Below are 20,711 nucleotides of genomic sequence, written 5' to 3'. Positions count from 1 at the left end.
AGTGACTATCTGTTCACCACTTATGAGCAAAAGCTTTATTACTCTGCTTCACTTTGGATCACTAATAGCTGACTATCTTTGACCCATAACTGCTTATATTTTTATGCAAAAGTACACTTAAAAAGTGTAAACTTAAACAGAGAAAACATGATGGGGTAAGTTTTTCCCATCTCTTAATGGATCTTCACACTAAGAAAAAAGATTCCAAGAGGGAGAATAGGGAATATTCACAATTTTAAGATTTGGGGAGCAAAATCCTGCATTTGTTAATCATATTAAAACAAATGTTGTCAAGCTAATGCCTTTCTCAGGATGCTTATATACAATATAAAAATTGGAGAAACCCCTCCAGTAGCTTACGTTTACATATGGCATTACAAAAAGGCAGCAGTTTTCATGTAACACTTTGCATTTTTACCTCTTTGCTCAGCTTGAATAAATTCACTTTTCTGTCACTATCTTAGGATTGCCTTAGGATATGCAATCATGTTAATATAATGGACCAAAATACTATTGTCAAATACTTACAGGTTTTGTACATTAATTTTATTAGACATCTTGCAACAAAGAAAAAAGTCAAACAAATATGCAATCAGAGGTCATTTTAACAGTCAAATATTTTCTACTTTTCAGTGAAAGTTCTGTATTTGAATGAACATTTCCTTCAAAAATGTCTTCAAATTTGTTCTGCTGCTGCAGTTGTGAGACCACACAATTTTCTCTTTGGAAACTGACCTCTACAAATATCTGTCACTCAGTAGCTGTTACCTTTTTGGACTTCCAGGCCATTTCCATGTCTTTATTCTTACAGCCCACCAGGCTATGATTGCTCATGTATCCTACAGCACAGTATTAGCAGCCTGTACATCAGAACCCTCTCTCTTTCATAAACCAACTTCTCTTTAAGTCACTAATCAAATCTCTGCAGAAGAGCTCTTCACACTCCAAATAGCTCACTGATGTTGTTATGTATTGACAGGAGATGCTTCTCATCCCATTCACCAGAGTTAGGAGTAGCAGGTACTATCATTTCATCTCTTATAATCCAGAGAATGAAAGAGCAAGAATGGTATTTGAATGCAGATAATTCCCATGACAGTCAAACATGTTATAAATAATTTGCTAAAGCAGATTCACATATTGTAAAATTAAACCAAACAGAAATCCTCCACCATTTGGAATGAGTATCTCAGATGTTGTTAAATGGAAAAAATCATGTTCCACAAACAGGCTAACTGCATTTCTCGCCATATGCCAGCATGTTTTGTGCCTTTCAGAAAGACTTGGCTGGAACAGGAATGGAGTTTTCCTGAGCACTTCCAATGGCCGAAATTTCTGTTTTAACCTCTCCCAGCACCTGCCCCTCGTCTCAAATGTTACATCCATGCCACACAAAGCAAACCTGCTGGTGATTTTCAAAGCTGCCCATCTTGATTTGTTGCCTAACCTACAGTTTATGTTATTACACAAACGTACTCCCATTTCTGATAGCACCTGCTCAGACAGAGCAGTTCCAGGTTCAGGTGTGGGAGGGTGTTGATATCTGTTTAGTTCTGTGCTGCCCCATCAAACATGGACAGTTACTTAAATCTTAAATTAAAACCTGAATTCCATACAAGTTATCAACCTGGAATATAATTCACAACAAGTACCAGAGTCTTAACAATCTTTACTTCCCAATTTCTTCATTTTTCAGCAAAAAATTAAATATTGACAGTTATCCTTACCTGCTACTAAGTACTCCCCTGTTCCTCACTTAATCAATCTTTCCATCCATTCCAAGTGCTGGGCAAATGATTTATCAAAATGACAGTAACAAAGCACTTAGTTCAAAAAGCCCAAATATTTACTTCTAAGTGATGATGAAGGAAAAAAAATGTTAGTATTCAAGAAGTTTTAGAATCCAAAATCTTCACATCCTTTGTAGAAATTCCAGTGCTTTTCCATTACAGTGCATGGTAGAAACTCCTCTTTACATACCAGTACTGTCTTACGGAATTGCAGAAAATGACTTTCCACTGAGTTAAACTGGACAGAAGAGCCTGTTGAAAATGAAAGCAAAGGATTACACAGTATATATGGGAGTAATGGAAAGTGATTGCTCTCATTATTTTCTAGAAAGAAAATACTGTTGTTTCTTGTTTGTTACAACCATGTAAACATTAGTGATCCCTAGGAATCTGGAACATATCCTAGGAATCTTGCGGGGAAGGACTCAGGACATCTTACCAGTATCTCTCACTCACACCTAGCCTTCAGTGAGACAAGGAGCATACTACTTTCTGGTGCCCAGACTGAAAAGTTACCTGTTCCAGACATTTCCAGTTATATAACAGGAAAATGCAGTTGTTCTTCTGTACTGATGGAATTTCACATATTATGTCTACAAAGAGGCACGCTTAGTGTATTTCCCTAAAATTAAAGAATCACACAAAGAATACCATCCAGTCATGAAAGCACTATATAAAAAGGAAGGCATACACCTGTACAGAAGAAACTGCAGGACTGAATAATGGGTATTTGCAATATTTAAATATCTGCTGGATTGAATTAACTATTGCAATGAATAAATTTAAGGCACTTTTGTCAGTACAGAAACTGAACTGTCATGCAAGTAGGGCAGGCTTCTGTTTTCAAACCCACCAACAATACCAAACAAGCCATAACAAAAACAGCGTCCACACAACATTCAAGTGTCTCAATAAGCAAAACACAATACGTTATTTAGGAATATTAGGTTAATCAAGATAAATCCTTGTCAAAGTGCAGAGAAAGCATGTTTGAAGTGACATCAGTTGGCCATTTAGCTTGTACTTACTTCTGGGCTATCATGTACCACCCCAAGAGTGTCTTTTTCTGTTATCACAGTTTTCCATTTGTGTTACCTACACCACTTCTAAAAAGCAAAATGTATTCACTGAACAACTTATACACTCATCCAGAAGTGATCTTTTAAAGGACACAAACAGGAATGCTTGGAGAGAAAAATCACTAAATAGTTTTAAGGACAACCTCAGGTAAAAATTATCTTAAAAGTATGCCTGGGATTTTTTCTTTATAATAAAAGAAACTGGCAGCAACTGAGATGAAACATTGCCATTAATGCTGAGTCTAACAGTGACACAGCAGGCATGACTTCAGTCTGGTTTCGTTTGTTGAAAAACAGCTTTTTTGTTCTAAAATATCTACATTTTGTATACAAGCAAAGGGAAAATTCTTAGCAAAGCCTGAAGTTAATTTATCATTTTGTTTTGGGAGATCATAATTGGAGACAAGACATTCCTTTCTTACTTTGGGAATACTCTGGACTGCAATGATTTAAGTTACTAAAAATTCTTTAGTATGAAAGTGTTAGAGAGATGTGACCAAATAAATCTATTGAAGTAACTTTTTTTAGCAGCTGACAGCTTTCTTTGTTGATTCTTTTGTGTCAAATTTATGTTTTACCTATAGGATTAAAATTTTATAGATTAAATATCAGTATTCTACCATAAACACTTTACCTGAGTGAATAATTAAAATATCTAATCTCTATTACCTCTGCTTTTCAGTACTTTGGGAAACAGTCTACAGCTAGGAAAACCACAGTAAATTATATATCCCAAAGCTGCCTTTCTTGGTTCTGACATCAATGTTTGATACCAAAATTTCTACATCCATTGACAATATTTTTCCTCAGTAGAAATGAATCAGTATTTTAGTCCCTGTATCTCTTCCTCTACATTCTGACACAGATGATTAATGTTCCTTCCATTTTGTTTTCTCCATTTTTTCTCCCCTTTCTCTCCCCCTTTCCTACTATTTTTAATCTTCTAATACCCACTTTGATTCTTTCTTCCTCCATTTTGCTGACTGTAACTCTCAGACCCTTAAAAAGGACTGGCAACTTATAGGTTGTAAGTAGCCAAGAAATGTTGCTCTACTGCTAATATAAAACTCAGTGCCCCAGCTAGAGGAAAACTTAGTAAATGAAGACACACACAGGCAGGGTATTTCCTACCCTTGCTGTCTGTTAGGTGGTCTCAGTTTTTTTGTCACCTTCATGAACTATAAGATGAAGTATCAATGTGAGAATGAGCTTTTTTCTGCATCACTATGGGGCAAGCACATGTTGTCTCTTTGTAGTTTTGTCATCCTGCTTATCAACAGCTTTTGTGTCTCTGAAGTTATCTATTTTCGTCTAACACTTTTGAAACTATTCTAAATGTTTTCAACTTGTGATTCCATTTTGTTGCATCTCTGCAAACCCTTGTTCTCTGTGGCTGCTTAGAATCTGAAAATTGTTTTTAAGGATAATTCCCATCAATGTTGAAACCATATGAATATCAGGCCATAATCTCAGTAGTATAAAGGTCAGTCAGCAAAGACTATCACTTCAGTGCAGAGTTACCATTTTCTGATCATTGTAACACTTCATGAAAGACCAGATCTTAAAAATCCCACCAGTATCTTCCTTAGCCCAATGCTGGGACTATCCAGAGGCATGTTTAAGCATTTTATAACTATTTCATTTGTATAAATTATCTGTAAAAGGAATTTAAATGCTCTTGCAGTTTAAGCAACATATTTGATTCAATCTACAGGCATCAATAAATCCAGTTTAAATACTTCTCTAAAACAAGTAATGGTATTACAGCATCTAAGGGAAAGATGAATTCATTTGCAGTATCTGGCAAAGTCACAGGACATTTTATTCTTCTGGCTCAAAAGGATCTGGTGCAGCACAGCTAGTCTAGACATGGTCTACAGATGCGTAAGCAAAGAGAAGATCTAAGAACAACACACTTAAAGGTGACAGCATTTGATCTAGAGGGCCACAAGGGAATATTTATAGAACAAAAATCTGTCTTAAGTGCTTTCAAGTTTCTTGGGCCCTATCCACACTCAAGAACTTAGCGAAAACCAGTCACAATCTAAGAGTCCCAACAGGGATTGTTTATTCTGACCAAATAAGGCCTTGGGAATGACAGCTAGCAATTCATATAAACAACTTTTTTGGACCCTCTGACTCTTCAAAAAAAGGTTGGTGCTGAACTGAGGCACAAGAATTCTGCCCATGCTAGTGACAATTTTGAAAATAAATTGTCTTTCTGCTGATCCAGACCTGGTATTTTGGAAATAGAGATGCATGTGGATGGATTGACATTGTAAGACTAGACCTTTCACAAACAAAATACAATGTTTTCTCAGTAATTTAATATTTTCCCCCTGTGAATGCTTTTGTTCTTCTTCAGGTATCTCCACAGTTCTTCATTCACTTCACATGATATAGATATCAATTCTTTTCTCCCTCCTGTAAATGCTGGTGTCCAAGGTCTGTCCTTACAAACCAGTCAGTAAATAGTGAGCTTTTTCTAACAATCAGATCAACCATATCACTCAGACACCTGAAGCTGAGGTGGTGTCTATCGACTACAAGATACAGACCAGCAGGGATTTTGCTAATTGCACTGTGATCCTCTTTGCCCATCCCTATCCCAATCCTGAAAGTACCTTTTCCCCAAGAATTAATTTGTCAAGAAACCCTAAATTATGCTCACCATGTTTTTTGAATTGGTAATTATAAACCTTTGGAAAAAGTTAAAGGATATTTATAGCATCATTGTAATAAATAAATCATTTCAGTTCGGAAGCTACCTAATGGACCTTAATGACCAGATAATTCATGGAACAGCTATAACAGTGCCAGAAGGATGTAGAGCACCTTCCCATAGTACCTTAGCCTACATATCTTTCCTTTACATATCAGACATGGGTCACTGTGGATGATCTGTATGTTCAGTTCATCGTTTCCCTGTAACTGGAATTTGTATAGTGATAATGTAAAATTTTATTCAGGCTTCCACAATTCATTATTCCATTCCATTCCATTCCAGATAAAATAATGGCTTTGAGAAAGAAACATTTCCTCTCCACTCAATAAAGGATAATATTCCTCAGAAGTTTATTTTTCCTCTTTGTCCTCCAGTGAGATTGGCAAAACCAATGTCATAAAGCAGAAAAAATGTGTGTTTGGAATCATTCTTCTTTCAAAACATTCCATAATAGTGGCCTTTCTTCTTGCACTCTGTTATCTGCATGGTGAAAGAACTTGAAGGTATGATTAAAATTCAAGTATTCACACCTTTTACTCTAAAGCATCTGTTTCAAGGTTTATGCTGAAATCTCTAATTATTTTATGTTTCATGTGGTAGAAGGTACTATTGCCATAAAAGGATTCAGAGATGTTACACTTTTTCAAGAGATATACTTTTACTGTTTCTAAATGTCTGAAAATCGTATAATAGTAGTAATATTACTTTATAGCCTCCTTTAAATCATTGCCCAGGTAATACAAATACATTCTTTTCCTTTTATCTTTTGCCTACCTCACAATCTTATACAGTAATTGGTTTATGTCTTCTCCCAGGTATCCTTGGGTATATCCAGTTAAAAACACTTTGCACATGACAAGTTTTGAATTATTCTTCAAGGACCTTGAATTGCTGTATTAAGTTTTTCACTTAACTGTGTGGCAAAGTCAAGTCTGCCGACTTATTCCAGATATCCACCACTGTTTCAGTAACTTCTCAGAGAAACAAGATAACAATTTAAATCTCCGTGGTTCTTACCTTCCTTGATATGGACATAACACGATTTTTTTCCTCAAAAGGCGAGAGAGGTATAATTGACATAGTTGCAAATACCAACTGGGAAATGTCTACAGCTTTCCATAGAAGATTCTATATTCAAGACTGAATTTATAAAGAAATAAAATAGCTACTTTTAAAATAAAACAAAACAGCTGATTCCATTTTTCTCACAGAAATATTTTTACACAATTGTCCAGATGGCCTTTCAGTTTCTCAGTTAAGACAATCACTCTATTTAAATATCAAGTTATGAGTCCAACAACAACAAATGTGTATACTAGTACCTTTCATTAGCACGCACAAAGATTGCTTTAAAATGATTCCTAAGAGACTATTTCTTGGCATGACGATCAGGGTGCAGGTTTCCAGCATATGTTTCTTTCTTACACTTGATTTATTGTTGTAGACTTGATTATACAATGATTCACTAGTAAAATCATTCAGAAGGAAAATGCTTCTCTAAAATTATTTCCAACCATTTTAGAAAACCTGAATTTAATGTGACAAGATAGTGCATAAGAAGCGGTTCTAGGGCTAAACTTGGGTAATTAAAACCACAACACTTTATAATTCTTGCTGTTTATAGCAGACTGAGATGCTGATTGAAAGAAACGGAAGGTAAAGCATAAATCAAGCTTCTGTCCAGGTAAGAATAACCATGTGATAGAAAAACCAACAGCTCATGTTTTTCATGCACTGGCAAAATCTACAATGGCTGTAACTCATTTATTGAGTTTTATGTACAGCCTCAGAACAACTGACAGAGCCTTCTCCTAGGCTATTATCATGTGGTGATTTAAAGAGTGAATTGTTTTGTTTAGAAGCTTTGTCATAACTTCATTAAAAGTCACTCCTGAAAAAAATAAGATAGAAGTGTGGTATAATCTGAACGTTCACCGAGGTAAAATCATCAGGTAGTCTCCCAAATGCTTTCATTTCACGTTACCAGTGTGGTGTCAAAAAAGTCTCTCCTCTCTGTTTCAAGCAAAGCAGCAGCTGAAAACAGAGCCTCTTGAAGCTTGCTGTGTATCACACTGCCTTTCATTTACTGCTTTCTTAAGTAAGAGAAGAAAAGATAAGTGGGCTCCAGGAAGTTTATCTACAACAGTTCTGTTTGTCTGAGTCTTCTCTGAGTCTCTACAGGACCACCAAAGCAGATGAAAATGTTATAGTGCAGCTGATGAATAAAGAAGATGGGACAGCTATCAAAGGATTAGTTATACAACTTGTTTCGCAGAGTAAAAAAGCCAGAAAGCCACTGTTCAAAGCACCTGACTACAAGTCTTTTTATGTACTCCTAGACAGGCTTCTTGAGGAAACATGGTTTCTGTATCAAACAAAAAGAGGCAATGGTTACAAGTTTTAACAAGCAAGATTCCATCTACATCCATGGGGAAAAAGAATCACCATGAGCATATAAGTATGTTGCAGAATATCCATCCTTGAAAATATTCAGAATTTGACTGGTCATCCTCATCTAACTTGGAAACCTGGTCATGCTTTGAACAGGCTGGGCTAAAGACCTCCAGAGGTCCCACTGGACCTATATTAGCTTATGATTCTGTGCAATCACATCTGTCACTTTGTTACTTCTGAAGTGATTTGCTAGTTTCAGAAAAACCTGACTCACAGATAAGAAATATAGACATGAACTCCTTAGAATTGGCTTCCCTGACATGTAGTCCCTAATAGCTGTTTCCTTCCCAACCTCCCCAGTTTTGGCCATCTAAAAAGTGATGTCTGTTTGGCTCTTGCTAGGCACATAGTTCAACGGAGTCAGTCATGTGACATTCTACCTTCTCCCCTGCTGGCAGTCAAACAACAGCAGGTAGAGGATTTTGGAGAGGAAGTGTGCAGATGAAGGAAGCCTATACGTCAGTCATGGTATGCAAAGTTACTGGAAACTACAGCGTTGTAAATTCTCCAGACAGAACTGTGTGCTTCTTGGTAAAGTACGTAAGTACCTAGAGCAACTACCTGGAACTTTACAGTACTGGAAGATAACTTAAAAAATTTTGTCTGCAACCCATAAAAAAGAGAAAACAGTGTAATAGTTGCACCTCAAAATACCTCTGAGATTAAAAAATATTATGGGTGAAAGTACTTGTCTGTAATCTCACTTTGCCTCTGAAGTACAAAATATAAAGAGTATATGGTTTATCTACCTATTACAGTCACACAAGTGGGGACATAGTGTAGTTGATGAATATTCTACTATAGCTAAGGAGGAAAACATACATATTAGATGTCAGGGGTTTGTTTTTGTTTATGTGTGCTTTGCTTCCTGGGTGTTTTTTTTAAAACTTTTCAAGTACTTCTACTCATCCACATTATCACTATTATTGATAGTATAATAAGCTACTACTTCAATAATAATCAATCAAAAAAAATTAAGACATATTGAATTAAATTCCTTTAAGCCACACTGTTTTGTTAGAAAAAATAAACTTGGGGTTCTCAGTTTATGTGTTGATTTTTCAATCACTAAATGATGTTCATTATCTTTTTCAGCTTTCCTCCAAAAACATGAAGACAAGAATAGTAGAGTTTTCCAGTGAAAGTAATTTCTGACAGAACTGTCTGAGCCCAAGCAGAAGTTGGGGTTCTGAACTGGAGTACTATGCAGCACAAAATACATTGCAAGTTTCAAGAACAGATCCCATTGCTTTACATTATAATTACAGGGATCTTTAAACATACTGCTGGGAAGTCATAGTACAATGGGCTGGATTTGTTGTTTGGATTGTTGCAAAGCAGTATCTTAGATGTATATGAGATCCCTCTTCTGAGAAGTTTACAGTTTCAGGTCTAGAGGAAGTATCTTGCAAATATGCACATGTAATATTTTCCAGGAGTTCAATTTTGCATCTATGTAGGAGGACACTCAAATACTTAATAGCTTGGTTTTGTTCTATTGGAGTAATTTGCATGGATTTATATATTCTCCTGTTAAGTCAGCAGTTTCAGCATCACTACTTACTGGTGCACAAACAAGAAGACTGAAATTAATTACTTTCCTACCATTTTCCAGAAAAGCCCAGAAAGTAAACTAGGTTAAAGCGAATTTATATATCTGGGCCTTACATTCAGATTTTATTTAGCATGAAGTAAAGCAAAAATGGCATTGCGTATATGACCAATTCTTTGGAAAGAAAAGGTAGAGGGTAAACCAATGCAGCAAATCCATCTATACATTTAAGATCCTCAGTAAAATACTAACCCTGAGACAGTTGATTGTAAAGGGATTTTATTAATAAGTAAGAGTTTGCATTTCACTGTTTGCTTTAAAAAATATTTTTAGTCAGACTAGGAAACATTAAAAGCTCCTCCTCAGAACTGGATGCAAAAAATTTGGGGTCCAGAAGGCAGAGATATCAAAACTGAGATGGCGGTTAAATTTTTTAAGGCTTATACTGCATTGTAAGCAGCTTTTCCCCCTCCATTAACAGGGTAATTATAGTAAGTATAAACAAAAATCTATATAGGAAACAACATTTCTGTAAATTTCCAATTTATTATTTTTTAGTATATTATGAAACTTCAATTTTGCATCATCTCCGCTGCCTGTTAATGGTTACTTTTGCTACAAAATTACTCTACACTCTTGCTATAAACATTCCCACACAGGCCTGAGCACTCAGGTAACAGGGTGGCAAGCACTACACATGATACAAGACTATTATTTTGGTAAGCAGAACTAGCAGCTGTATTTGAGAAAACTAGAATGTGGCTATTAATTTGTTCAGCAGAGAAACATAACTCCTATGAGCCATAATGTGTGCTACTTTTCAGTTCATATCAAAGGGCAGTTCAGTCTGGGGGGGTTTTGTATCTAAATTTGAAAACAATCTACTACACACTTTGGTTTCTGTAACTTTAAAGACCATCTCCCTCCAAATATTCTGCCCTGGCTTTTACTAAGTCTATTCCCTTCTATTTAAAAAAAAAAAAAATAGGCCATCCCGTGGTGTAATGGAGAGCACTACGGACTCCGAATCCCAAGGTCCTGAGTCTGAGTCTCAGTGGGGACCGTCCTCTGGCAGTTCAATGCCTCCCTGCCATCCCATCCCGTCAGATCTCGGATGCTCAGCAGGGTCAGCCCCAGTTAGTACTGGGTGCTGTGACAGTCCCGAGGACTTCACTGTCACTGTCCAAGCTCGCTCGGCTGTGGCAGATGGACCTGAGGAGTTAAACGGTGGGGCCAGTTCTGCACATACTGTGCCTCACCTAAAACATCCACTGTGCAGGCTGGAAGGGGACAGCCATGTGGGGAGAGCCCTGGTCAAATCTGCATTTGCGAAGTTTGGCCATACATACAAAAAATACCCCAAAACAACCAAACAAAAAACAACCAAACAAAAAACGGGATAACAAAGCATGTTCTGAAGATGTTTGTTGACCCAGGGGTAAACTTCATCCTTTGCAAGGCAGCTGCAGGGCCCATGTACAGAACCGTAAAGAATTGCTTTAAAGTGTGGATACACTTTCAGTTTATGTGACTGACAAAGACTAGGCACTTCACTTCTGGCTTTTGTCCTACTGCCTCCCAGAACAGGTCTGACTTGGCGGTGTTTCCCACTTCAGCACAGTGTTACCTGGCAGCAGAGTTTGAGCTGATTTCTCTGACTGTGCGCTGCAGTCAGTCAGGGTTATCCCTCTGTAGTGTAAGCACAGGCGGTACCAGGTCAAAGTGCGAAATGCACTGTTCAGGTCGTACAAACATTACACATGGGGTTTAATGTGCGATCAACATAAAAATGTAATACTGAAAACACAAACGTTACCAGCTCAGTCAACTACACAAAGATCAGAACATCTTTGAGAACACTTCCACATCTTCCTTTAAATTAGATTACATGAGACTATTTAGCAATGCTTATGAATCATATCTCTCTATCTAAATCCAGAAGACACTTCTCTATGCTATTATTCCATGAAGGCATTTAACTGAATATTTGGTATGGAGTTACTTCATTGACTACATCAAAATAGCAAAATGTTTCCCATTTGGACACAGGAGAGTCAACAATACTGAGCTCTGAAAAACATCATTATTGGGTCATTCAGATGAATCCAACCTATTGGCAGCATCATTTTTCCCCAGCACTCTTTCCCTCTCACACACTAATCAATTCCATGCTACCTACTTTCTTCTTCCTTTCATACTTCTTGCACGGTCCCTGCATCCACCATTAACTTTTTTAGACAGTTAAAAAAACACTTACTCATAAATTCCCTAGCAACAGATGCTTCTCTTCTGGCACACAGTGAAGTTTTCCCAGCTTCTGTTTGTGACAAGGATGGGGTGTTTGGATGTATATTGCTCAGGTTGAAGCTCCCAAGAGGCTGAGCAATGGAGACAGTACCAGGACTGTGATCATGCTGGCTGTGGTTGCTGGTGTTCCTTGTGATAAAATCCTTTCCTGAGAGCATAAAAAGATACTTTAGTTCTAAGAACAGAAAGTATTGCTTAACATCAGTGGTTTAATTCACAGAACAGTTACACTTTTTATTTTTCTTCATTTCTTACTCTAAATTTTCACTTAGCCTTACACAACCTAACACATGAAAGGGCTTTTCTTTGCTCTTTGCAGCCCAGCTGTAGCTGCTGTAAGATGATTGAGGCACTCTTCTTTCATTAAAAATACTTTTTACACTAGACACTGCACAAATTTAATTTGAAAAGTAGTCTACTAAATATGCATGTTTCATTGTTTGCCTTAAGGAAAATGGAAACATACCACAACACACATGATCACAGCACAACTATTCTTGTTTGCTTTCAAGCAATCTTACTGAATTCAGATGCTGTGCTGCCTCTTGGGAACAGTGCTTGGAACAAGCTAACTCCTGAACTGGTCCTGGAAACCATCTGGGAATTGCCAGATGACCACAACTGTTCTCACAGCACAACAGTGAAGATTAATCCTTTTCTGAAGCAATTTTGGGCACTGTTTAATTTCCTGCTATATATCTGTCCATGTAGTATTTGAAGTGGAACTGAAACTGAGAACACTTTGGCTTTACCTCCTTCAATTTCCCACCTAGGGCTAATTACACATTATATATAAAAAAAAATTCATTAAATACTCTTCTCCAGATTCCTCTGGACTATTCGGGACAAAACACTTACTGTTCTTCAGGCTGATTTTTGTTTCTCAACACTATTTTTGAATAAATGGATTTCTCTGTTCTAGAAGTTATAATGTTTATCATAAATATTCCACAAGAGAAATAATTTAAAAGAACTAGAGAAATTTTCAAAAGCCTATTTAAAAGTTAGAAAACTAAATCCGTTTTACTCCAAGTACAACTGGCTGTCAAAAGGATTTGGGTTTCCCTGAGAATACGTTACTTATCAAAATTAGATTGAAGTTGTGAAGTCTGCTGAACAGTTCTGAAAAAACTGTTCAGTGCCATTTTGTCGAATCAGCGAACTGTTTCTTATGAGTACTCATTTTTAGAGAATAAAATCCCCCCCCTAGTTATTACTGTTACTTGGGCATACTGGGATTTCCACCAACACAGACAATTCAATATGATTTGAAGATGTATACATGACTAAAACTTATGCTACTGTATCTGAATTTGCAACAGAATAACAAAGTATTAAAATAGTTCATTAAAACCTTCACTATTATCAAATATTTCAGTGTAAAATTTTACATAAAACTTTTTTACAAAGCAACAAAGTCATAATTAACTATCCTCCTCACACAACACACTTGTGAAAGAAGTGTACTTCTTTAGAGTTCATGTGTAAGTTCTCACACTACTTATATGTCAAGCCCAAGATCTGTGATAACTATGTATCTCAGAAAAAAGAATCAGAAAGCAACAGAGGAATTTTGGGATTTAAGTTCTTTAGAAATAATTTTCAGCTGCTTTCACTTATGGTGAATATTAGATTTTAAGTGGTACATACCCAAAGGCTTTCCTCCCTGTGTTGGTAACTCCAAGTCACTGGAAACTGACACTCCACCGACAATAAACTTTGACAACTCTGTCCCAAGATATGTAACCTGTATAAAGAAATGTAAGTGGATAACTGGTTGTTTTGAATTAGTAGGGGTTTTTTTGATAGGTGGAAAAATGTCACTTCTTATAAAACTGAGTTTATGCACTTACCAGTCTAATCCATGTCTATCAAGATCGAGGAGAAATTCTGCTAATTTGAATTCTAAATGAAACACCCCCCCCAAAAAAAAAAAACCCACGAGCATAATACAGCCCATCTGCAAAGACCTCTAAACTCTGTCAGTATTTCTGCAACATTTGTCCAGAACATTTCAACTAGCTTGCTCCTTATTCAAACTACCTTTCAGCTCACAAACAGGGACAGAGACAAGGCAGAGTTCTTCTTTTCCATGGATGACAGAACAAGGGGATCTCAGTGCCCTGAGCTGGAGGACCATGACTGCGAGACTGATCAAATTCCAGTCAACTTTGAAATTGTGAGGGATCTGCTGTTCCAGCCAGATCTCTACAAATCTATGAGGCTGATAGTATTCCTCCCAGAATCCTCAAGAGCTAGCTGATGTCATTGCAAAACATGTCTCAGTGATTTTTGAGTGGTCTTGGGATTCTGGAGAGATCCCAGCTGACTGGAAGCTGGTGAACATTGTCTCAGCTTTCAAGGGCAAGGAGGATCCTGTAAACTACAGGCCTTTCAGTCTTGCTTCAGTGCCTGGTAAAGTTATGGAGAAGATTTATTTTGGAGGTATTGAAAAATACCTGACAGACAATGCAGTCATCAGTCACAGCCAGCATGGCTTCATGAGAGCAAAGTCCTGCTTATGAAAGCTGACTTCCCATCTAGGGACCAAGGGAAGCCAGCTGCTGTAATCTTTTTGGATTTCAGTAAAGCTTTCAATACTCTCTCTCTCACAGGATCCTTCCAAAGTCTCCAGCCCACAGCTGGATAAACACATCATGTGGTGGGTGAGCAGTTGGCACACAGGTCGAGCACAGAGGGTAATAGTGAATGGGGTAACATCAGACTGGTGACCTGTCACTAGTGGGGTTCCATAGGGCTCCATCTGGTGCCCTGTGCTCTTCAAGATCTTCATAAACAACCTGGATGCAGGACTGGAAGGGATACTAAGCAAGTTTGCAGATTACACAAAACTGGGGGGAGCTGTTGACTTCCTCAAAGGCAAGGAAGCCTTGAGAGAGAGACCTGGACAAATTAGAGGATGGGGAATCACCAATCATACGAAGTTCAACAAGGGCAAATGCCAAATTCTATGCCTGGCATGGGGCATCCCTGAATGTATATACAGACTGGGAAATGAGAAGCTGGAAAGCAGCATCGTGGAAAGGGACCTGGGCGTCCTGGTCGATGGCAAGTTGAATGTGAGTCAGCAGTGCCCTGGCAGCCAGGAGGGCCAACTGTGTCCTGGGGGGCATCAGGCACAGCATCACCAGCCGGTCAAGGGAGGAGATTGTCCCACTCTGCTTTGCACTGGGGCGGCCTCACCTGGAATATTGTGTGCAGTTTTGGGTGCCACAATATAAGGAAGATATAAGGCTATTAGAGAGTGTCCAAAGGAGGGTAATGAAGATGGTGAAGGGCCTTGAGGAGAAGCCATGTGAGGAGTGGCTGAGGGCACTTGGTCTGTTCAGCCTGGAGAAGAGGAGACTGAAGGAAGATCTCATTGCAGTTACAACTTCCACATGAGGGGAAGAGGAGGGGCAGGCGCTGATCTCTTCTCAGTGGTGACCAGTGACAGAGCTGAGGGAATGGCCTGAAGTTGTGTCAGAGGAGGTTTATGTAGGATATTAGAAAAAGATTCCTCACCTAGAGGGTGGTTGGGCACTGAACAGGCTCCCCAGGGAAGTGGTCACAGCACCAAGCCTGACAGTTCAAAAAGCATTTGGACAATACTCTTAGGCACATGGTGTGACTCTTGGGGACAGTCCTGTGCAGTAAGGCCAGAAGTTGGACTCAATGGCCCTTGTGGGATCCTTCCAACCCAGCACATTCTGTGATTCTGTGATCTTTAAACCCACGCTCTCAAATCCCCAAAAGTTTACAGTGTGCGCATTCTATATTCTTTGAACGCTTGTGACTAGTTCATCTCTGAACAGCTACAGCTATTCTGTTCTTTTTTTGTTGCTCATTCATTAAAAGTAAGAAGACCTTTTAAAAGTTAGGCTTGTACTCTCTCTTGTTTTAAGAACAGCATGGAGATCTAGAGTTTTGAAACTTGTTATAGGCATTTTTATTGATGTTTTGAGGAGTAAAATCAGGCCTACCTTATTCCATGCATACTTCCATGTCACAGAAGTATCTCTTCCTAATAGATTTTTAACCCACAGAACTGGACTCTGCAGTATTTGTCCTTTACTGGTTCTGATTTTGCCATTCTTTAAGAGTGTAGCTTTGTGACCAAATTCCTAAAAAAAAGAGTAAGAAATAATTTCAACTCATCAGTTATGAAATCTGAAAGAACATTCTGGAAATATAAAAAATGCTGAAGAATATAGCTGAAAAGTTGCAGCTAATTCTGCTTTTATCTGAAAAAAGCTAAAGAATTTAATGCCACTATCATAAACTGTGTTATGTAAAATAAGAGGATTTATTCCATCAGAATAAGATATTGTATCCAATGAGAAGACAAATCTCCCAACGTGTGTTTATCAGAACTGTATTTGCATCTTATTTCCTCTTAGACATAACAAGGCTTTGAATAAATTAATTTGCAAGAGTGAACTCAGGCATTCACAGAAGGCAAGTCTTTCCAACACAAAACTGCTACTCAAATGCAATCTGCCTTACACATGTGAAACATGCATGTCACAGTGATATTCCAGCAATGGTGCAAGATGAAATATATTTGCATAAAAATTTTCCTTATATGAAGGGATATAATTCACATGTTTTAGGATGAAGTTGACAGTCTCATCTTCTGCAAAATTAAGTATAAAACTTATTGTTAGTGCTTTTTTGATAATACAGCTCAGTTCTGCAAACCAGAAGCACAACCTACTACAGTTGTTTATAATTGAACAAGTTATGGTTCTGTCACACTGGTCTCAGACTAACACAGCTAAGTAATGCAAAAAATAGCTGGTGATAAACTCTGTTAGAACTTAGTAAGGTCACTTAACTTTAGGTTAAATAAATAAATTGGAATAAGAGAATGATTCACCAGCAAATATTGAACCACCTCTTACCATATCCACTGGCTTGGAGTGTCTGTAAGAAGCTAAATTAAGATTATTAACCCAAATATTTTGATAAGCGCTTAATCCAGTTCACAATTTCACAGTCTAGGTCTACAAAATTCAACAAATGCATTCTGCCTGTCCAAAGCTAGCCTTAAGTATGGACTATGTACCAGCTACATGTTCTTGACAAATACATCTCCAAAACAATGAAGAAGGAAAATTTACTGATCCTGTCCTCTTTACAATGCAACAGACACTGGTTTCTAAATTTCAATCTCTATAGCCCTGTCTTTCAAGAAATGAGTGAGTGTTATTTTCACCCTTGTAAAAACTACTGCCTTCTCTACACTCCAAACATCAGTACTTCAAATTCCCTAAAATCCACATGCATCAAGGTGGTACTACAGATAACTGTCTTGAGAAATTACAGTAAGCATACTCAATTCTTCATCCCTTTAAAGAAAAGAAGTACATCTACATACCTATCATATGACACAACATAACGCCTCATGACTGGCACTATCTTACATTACCAACATAAGACCAAATGAAATGGCAACTCTCAGCAGAAAAGCATTCCTGAGCAGATTATAGGTGTAGAAGAAGGAGTCCTTTCTACATAAACTGCATCTGGTGAGTTGGCTGAAAAGAACCTTTCATGTTTCATGCATCAATATGCTGCCCTGAAAATAACTAGCTCTCATCTGGGAATTCAGTCGGTGATTCCCTCATTTGCTCAATACTAAGCCAGGCCCCTGGCACCTGCCTTGCAAATCTGCTCTGTATTTGGAGGGACATGGACATTCTTTCATATTAAAAAAAGAGGTTTCTTTTTCTTTTTTTTATTCAAATATGGTTCATACCAGACTGTAAAATGAAAGAGCCAGCTAACATGTAAGCAAGTAATTTCGCATGTAATTATGTCTATTACAGCACTATGAAATTCTCAGTGTCACATTTATCTGAGAGACTTGAAAGTTGCTTCCAAGAATCACAGTAAGTCTCAAAACCTTTATGTTCCTGCTCCTTCCAATATGAAAATCAGGTATTACACAATGTAGATCAACCAACAATTCCACTCTGGTTCTAGCAATAGGAAATAGCAACTGATAATACAATGCTAAACACAAATTTTACATATGCAATATTCTGTGTGTTACAGCTGACAAAAGATTTCATGCATAGCATTTTACTTTAACACTTAGAAAACAGTGATCTGTAACCAGTGAATAAAAACATTCAATAAGTGCTGAAAATGCAAACTGAAGCATGAGAACTGCTGTTTCCCCATTTTAGTGTGTAGGGGTTTTTTCATTATATGCCAATATTAACATTATTTGATCTCCACAATTACCTGCAGTTTGAATTCTAAAACATTTTCTCCTGGCTTAATTCTTCCCAATTCAAGCAGATCAATCAACTGAGGATTTTTCTTATTTTTACGTCCTTGTTTGTTCTCCCATTCCTGGTTATTATAGCTCTGTGAAGATTTCTCACTGACATTTACTCGAGAATTTGAATTTGAGGTAAGATTTGTAAGCACCAAGTTGGTATTAAATGAATTCTTACGACTCCGCAAGACCATTTGCTGCGAAGTATTAGGGAAGTTCTTCGTAGATGCTAACAAAATTACTTGCTGCTGCTGCAAAGCTTCTTTCTTATTTACATTACTGTGTAGATTCTCATGTGTAGTAACCTGCTGGCAGTCACTGGCCAGCTGACAGACATTCTTATTCACAGCAGTGCTTCGGGTTTCTACAATATTTACTGTGTTGGTCACTGAAGTGGGCTTTAAAGACTTGTTTCCTTGGTCTGCAAACACTACACAATCAATGGTTTTTTTCTGTGAGCACTTAGTTTTAGCAGTGGAAAGAGTAGGTTCTGAAGGCAATGTCACCACTTCTGCAGCATTTTTCAGCTTTGACACGTTGTCTAAGGGATATTCTCTTACCCTGTTTGCAGATACCAAAGCATAATCAGAAGCCCCTTTGCTTTTAATTGCTTCATTATTTGCTACTGTCTCGTCCAAGCAGATGTGTGGATGCTGGCTGCATTCCTGAGCTGAAAATCTATTTTCTAAAGAGACATGTGCTCCTACTCTACTTCCATTAGGCGTGCTGGCACCAAGCCCCAGACTAAGTGTAACTACATCAGGACACATGATTTCATCAGCAGTTAAACTTGGTCTTATATCATTTCCATGGAAAATAACCAAGTCTGAGATTTGCTTCTCTGAAGATGATAAACTGAAAATTTGCTTTGTTTTTCTGTAATTTTGTATTTTCTGCACTAATTTTTCCTGGGTTTGGGCAATAGTCAACACACTCTTTTGCTTAGAAGCAAGGTTAATTAACTGCTCCCTCAGTACTTCTTTTTTGAAAGATTCCACTGAAGCCCTATAAAAAATAAAAAATAAGGACATCAATTACTGTACACAAAATAAGGACAGTTTAATAGATGTAATCCACTAAGAACAGGAATATACCTAAAATTTGAACAGTATTTTTATGATGTGTGAAGTTTAAAGTTCAAATCCCAGGCTTTTGGATAAAATGCAGAATCTCACAGCAGGATGCAGAAGTAAGATTCAAGGAGGAATCCAACAGAACTAGGATGAAAAGCATCAAAACTTCAGTAATAGCCTTGTACTCCTGTATCACCCTTCACTCACACAATCCAAACTGGGTCTGTTCTCTGTCTGCTCTTTTATCACCACAATTAATAATACTTCATTGAATTCAATGCTTTTGAGGCTCTAATTCAGAGCCTTTTAAAATGAGCTCAGCATGACCTACTGAAGACTGATGCTATTGGAATTTTTTTATGATGTGCACAACAAAACATTTTGTGAAGCTGTAACTGTAATAATATCACATGATGATTAAGAGGACAGAGAAGTTTAGGATATTGCCTGTATATCTGGAAATGCCTTACCCTTTATCAGACCCTGCTTCCAGCCTGAGCCTCCTTCTTGTGAGACTCCTTCCCTGGGGGACTTAACCTCCTTTCTGTTGGAAGGGAATTCTTCATTTACTCCATTTATTTTGGCACAAGAGCCATCAGCCCAGCATAATACTCTTTTCTCCTAATTCCTCCCTCATGGGACAAGTGATATCATTAGTACTCTGGTACCTTAGTGGTGGTATCAAATATGATACTCTTTTTCTTGCTCATTTTTCTCAGGTAAGAGATAAATTTTAGTATCTCTGAAGGAACAAAAGTGGAAGCATGTTAGTCTCCCTGGACCAATTAACTGAATAACTGGAAGATGGAAAATGTGATGATGCCCCTTGATCTTTAATACATTATATGGCTTGTGTGACGAAAGTTACAAGCCAATTGCTTAAAAATAAAATGTTCACCATATAAATATTAAAAATGAAATTTAATGTGATTTGCCATGTAGCTCATTACTGTTGATGGATAGTTGTTACATTACCTGAAGGCTATCTGCAATACCCCGAAATATTTACCATTTTACTCTGGAACACACTTTCACTCTTAATATTAGAAGGCAAATAAGCTTGTGTAGTTATTAATTTTACTGCCTTTCTTTCTTAATTCAATCACTCGTTTGTACACAAGGACATGTTAGAATCCTAACTCCTCCTAAATTAATTTCTTGGCTTTTATTATTATCTGTGTAATCAATGTATGTTACATTTTTAGCTGGTAAAATGGCTCATGACAGAAATATTTCAGTCTCTTTGCTCAACAGCTCACCTAACAGGGTCTACCTGGAAGCTGTAGACTGCTGCTTTTACATGACCAACCAATCTTGCTCACACAAACAGTATGAAGGCATCCTCCTCATCAGCTGACCTAGAAACATCCATTGAATAGCATGCTCTGCTGTTAGCTGAGCACTCCCCACATGACAGAACTGAGGTAGTCCCTCTCACAGGA

General features: G+C 37.6%; 1 protein-coding gene across 1 annotated transcript in view; it reads right to left on the bottom strand.

The window, feature by feature from the left end:
* Positions 1–530: 530 nt before the first annotated feature.
* The window catches only part of ANKRD31 (ankyrin repeat domain 31), a 59,434-nt gene continuing 39,253 nt past the window's right edge, over positions 531–20,711 (bottom strand). Inside the window, exons 20-24 of the mRNA XM_071581537.1 lie at positions 18,160–19,201; positions 15,891–16,031; positions 13,558–13,654; positions 11,858–12,055; positions 531–2,042 (exon numbers count right to left, since the gene is read on the bottom strand). Coding sequence (XP_071437638.1) covers positions 1,897–2,042; positions 11,858–12,055; positions 13,558–13,654; positions 15,891–16,031; positions 18,160–19,201 — 1,624 coding nt within the window. The 3' untranslated portion in view covers positions 531–1,896. The remainder of the gene's footprint in view (positions 2,043–11,857; positions 12,056–13,557; positions 13,655–15,890; positions 16,032–18,159; positions 19,202–20,711) is intronic.

The sequence above is a fragment of the Pithys albifrons genome, chromosome Z (assembly GCF_047495875.1).
Source record: "Pithys albifrons albifrons isolate INPA30051 chromosome Z, PitAlb_v1, whole genome shotgun sequence".
Lineage (NCBI taxonomy): Eukaryota > Metazoa > Chordata > Aves > Passeriformes > Thamnophilidae > Pithys > Pithys albifrons.
The sequence above is the reverse complement of the archived record's forward strand: the minus strand, read 5'-3'. Positions and strand labels throughout refer to the sequence as shown.